Source organism: Helianthus annuus, chromosome 5, assembly GCF_002127325.2.
Source record: "Helianthus annuus cultivar XRQ/B chromosome 5, HanXRQr2.0-SUNRISE, whole genome shotgun sequence".
Taxonomy (NCBI): domain Eukaryota; kingdom Viridiplantae; phylum Streptophyta; class Magnoliopsida; order Asterales; family Asteraceae; genus Helianthus; species Helianthus annuus.
In genome coordinates this window covers 40,886,390-40,890,731 of record NC_035437.2, presented here as the reverse complement: position 1 = coordinate 40,890,731, position 4,342 = coordinate 40,886,390, and the positions used below count along the sequence as shown (strand labels likewise).

Below are 4,342 nucleotides of genomic sequence, written 5' to 3'. Positions count from 1 at the left end.
ACCAAGTTAAAAATACAAGTTTTACTTAATCTTGGTTCTTAAACAAATAAACCTTATTTTTGGAGGTTAATAAAATAAAGATACACATGTGTAACAAGAAAAATACAAGAAGTAGTATTTTTAGAAAACATGAACATAAGTTGTAAAGGATCATATTCTTTAAAAATGAAGTTTTTAAAGAAGCAATCACACTTTAAAGGGTAACAAGACTTACTAAATACCCTAGTAAGTTACTACACATTTTTATAAATTTTCAAGTTCATGAAATAGAGAAATTAGTGTATGTTGTTGATGATTGTTGTTGAAATTGATTGATGATGATTTTAAAAAGAAATAAACACATGTTTTGAAAACATGGGAAACCTCCATTTTTAGGGGAAACTCTGTCAAAATTTTTATAAATTTTGACACTTAGAAAAATATGTAAGTTTTGAGAAATTTATTCCCTAAAAATGTATACCACAGTATTTACCAAGGTTTCCCCTAATTTTTGAGTTAAGAAACGATGATTTCGTCAAGGATAAAAATTTGACATTAAGTATGTATATTTTTGAGAAAAATATATATATTATTTGGTCACCAAATTTTGTGCTAAGTGTATGTAGTATGTATTATACATGATAGTGTATTAGGACTTGAAAATACACTAAATACTTCTAAGGAGTAAAAACACAAAAATACATATACAACATACAAGATACAAGATACATAATTCGGGTGAAAAATACAAGAAACTTATATTTATTTTTTTGAGAAAATAACATAAGTAAGAAAATTAGTTAAAAATTTAAAATATTTTTAACACAAGAAATACGAACACAAAAGATAGTGACTTGTACTTGTGCGATACAAGTCTAGTGACTAACGTTAATAAAACGCGTATAGGTCACGACGCATTATAAGCAAAACCCGGTGAAGTTTACGACGCAAGGAACGCAAAGTTGTGAGTTCATGCTCCGCCTTTTCTTTAAACTGTTTTTGTTTACATGTGTTATGATGGGTACGAAAACATTCAAGTGAAACATTCTAGACCATGTCTCGAATAGGGTACCATAAGCACCATTAATCAACGTATACATTCAGACCCGGAACAAAAGGTTAGATCTAATGGGTTTCAGGCAACCCCATTCTTGGCCTACTTCTACCAATGAGTGCTTCTGTGTCTCAGTCAAAGTTGACAAAAATGCCTAGGTTTGGTGACTTCCTATGTCGTGACACATGTTAGTGGCCTTGCAAACCACTAGCGATCTCACACATTCAAACATTCATAGTATTCAGTTACAGATACGTTTTATAAGTTACATTCAAACATTCATACATTCTATAATTTACATACCATGTTTTCATTCAAGTATTTAAACATTCAAACAATCACTGCATGAATTCACACCAACATTATGTTGACGTTTTTCAAAACTCACATGTATTTCAGGTAACTAAAGTGGATGTGTGCACGGCCTTACTCATGCTTGTGGATGTCGCTTAAGTTTATCTTTAATTAAAGTTGTAAACTTTTTAAGACAATGTTTTATGCTATCTCGCGATGTAAACGCTAATTTATGTTTTCAAATTATGAAATGTTTGGTATTTGAAGTTATTTTTACGAGCATGTAGTATGTTTACCTTTCGTATGCAATGAGAACCTTTCATGATCACACCTCGTGCTTCCGCCGCAGAAAGGGGTGTGACAGATTGGTATCAGAGCTGCGATTGTAGTGAACCAGGATTCCTTCTCGAGTCTAGTCTACAATCTCTAGGGTCCTTTTATGAAAACAATTTTTCAAAAAGTTTTCATTGCATAAAACGTCCCGCGACATCCACTGCCTGAAACTGTTTACAAAGAGTTAAGAAGAGACACTACGAGACTTAGGGTGCACTAGAATAGCGCTTGTCCGTGATTAACGAATTACTTGCAATTATGTGTAATAATTGATATATATATATACATATACTAGAAGTAGAATGTCACACGTGTATGTGACTTTACCTGAAAACAATGACCTATCTGAAGGAAGAGATACGAGGATGAAACGAACTTTGCGGACTGTGCAAGGAGTTACGTAATTATGGATGCATACATAATTATAGAATTCAGTGCACAGAAACCACAGCAAGTCTTGTCACGTATAGATTCCCTGAGTACAAGAAAAGGTCAAACGTATACTCTTTGGAGTAATTACTTAGGGTATAAAGACAAGAACCGCCAATGTGAAATAAGGTGTTTACCTAATTATACATGCTTGTTGCTGTATGAATTGATTTATGCATTGCGCGGATTGTTTGATGTCACTCATGTGGTATATGCCTGCACATATATATATATATATATATATATATATATATATACTGCTACTGTCTCGTGTGACGATATCAAACAAATGTCTAACCCTATTGTGTTATGTTCTGTCAGAACATGGCACCCAGAAGAGCTGTGAATGCTCGTGATCAACCTCCGCCTCCCCCACTGCCAAAGACTGCTGAAGAGCTGAACGCTCTACTGGAGGAAAGGATCTCCGCAGCTATCGCCCAGTACAAGGCGAACCACACCAAAGACAGTGGAGGACCAAGCAATGCTAGGGGTAACAGACATGGAGATTCATCTGGAGGAAACGCAGCTCAAGGTAACCTTAAGACAATTTGCTAAGCATTGAGAAATTTATGAACGGTCTTTGTTTCATTATTTCTTCGATTGATCACAAGTGAATTGGTTGGATCAATTACAAGCTGCACCTTCAAGCAGTTCCTCGACTGCAAACCCCTGAACTACGATGGCACTGGAGGAGCAGTGGCATTTGTACGCTGGACGGAAAAGACTGAAGCCACTATCCACATGAGCAAGTGTGTCGCGGATCAACAAGTCACTTTTGCTACTCGGTTGTTTATCGATGAAGCTCTGACTTGGTGGAACTGGCAAGTTCAAACTTTGGGTGATGATGCCACGTATGGCATGACTTGGGATGAACTGAAAGAGAAAATGAGAGAGAAGTACTGCTCTCATGCCGAACTCCAAAGGTTGGAGATGGAGTTCTGGCACTTGACTATGGTAGGTGCTGACATCACTGGGTATACTCGAAGGTTCCATGATTTGTCTAGGGTGATTCCCTACATGGTGACTCCCGAATTTAAGCGCATTGAACGCTACACTTGGGGGCTGGCCCCAGAGTTTCGTGGCATGGTAACTTCAGCCAAACCCCAAACAATCACTGAGGCTGTAACTCTGGCTGTCAGCCTTACTGAAGATTGTGTTCGTATGAAGAAGTTATCATTAAACCCAACTGAAAAGACCGAGACGCATGCTAAGTCGTCTGGTGACAAGAAGAGGAAGCATTCAAATCTGAACCAAGCAACCCGCAGCAACAACAAGGGTTTGAATAACAAGAAGCGTGACACTAACCCACCTAGGGAGGCAAAAACCTTCGCAGCTGCAAATGAGTCTGGAGCTAAGAAATATCAGGGCACTCTGCCCAAGTGTAACCGTTGTGGCTTTCACCATGTGGGAAACTGTCGCGTTGGGAAGTGCGAGAACTGCGGAAAGTCAGGCCACCGTACCGAAGATTGTTGGGGTAAAGGTATTGGAGGCCGCAATGGTAATGGTAATAGGAACGGGAATGGAAACCGTAACGGTGCTGGTAATGGGAACGATGGTGGAAATGGAAATGGCAATGATAACCGGGTTGGGAATGAAGCTGGGCGAAACCAAGGATGCTTCAGCTATGGAAGCAATGAGCATTTCATGAAAGACTGCCCAAAGAGAAACACTGCTTAGGCTCGAGCATTTGTGATTGGAGCAAGGAACACGTGCGAGGACCCTAATGTGGTCACCGGTACATTTCTCATTAGCAATCACTTTGCATCCATATTATTTGACACTGGTGCCGACTATAGCTTCATGTCTGTGGAATTTAAACGCATGCTTGGAATAGAATCTAGTAGATTAGATATTCCTTATTCTATAGAGCTAGCCAATGGTAAACTTGTTGAATCGGGCGAAGTTGTTAGAGGCTGCACACTAGAACTTGGTGAACGAAGATTTAGCATCGACCTCTTACCTATTCATTTGGGTAGCTTCGACGTAGTGGTCGGAATTGACTGGTTGTCCAAGAACAAAGCTGAAGTTATTTGTCATGAGAAGATCATTCGTATCCCTTTGGCGAATGATGAAACTCTCATCGTACATGGAGAAAAGCGAGACGCACCTCTGCGGATCATCAGTTGCATGAAGGCACATAAGTGCTTGAGGAAAGAATGTGTTGCTTTCCTAGCTCACGTTGTAGACAAGAAGGCCGAGGAGCCGAGACTCGAAGACATTCCTGTGGTGAAGGAATTCCCTGATGTTTTTCCC

The 4,342-nt window shown here is 39.0% G+C and overlaps 1 protein-coding gene across 1 annotated transcript; it reads left to right on the top strand.

The window, feature by feature from the left end:
- The first annotated feature begins 3,250 nt into the window (after nucleotides 1-3,250).
- LOC110924337 (glycine, alanine and asparagine-rich protein-like) lies at nucleotides 3,251-3,766 on the top strand. Its single transcript, XM_022168356.1, has one exon. It carries the CDS (start codon nucleotides 3,251-3,253, stop codon nucleotides 3,764-3,766), a length of 516 nt encoding a protein of 171 aa, XP_022024048.1.
- Nucleotides 3,767-4,342: the final 576 nt, after the last annotated feature.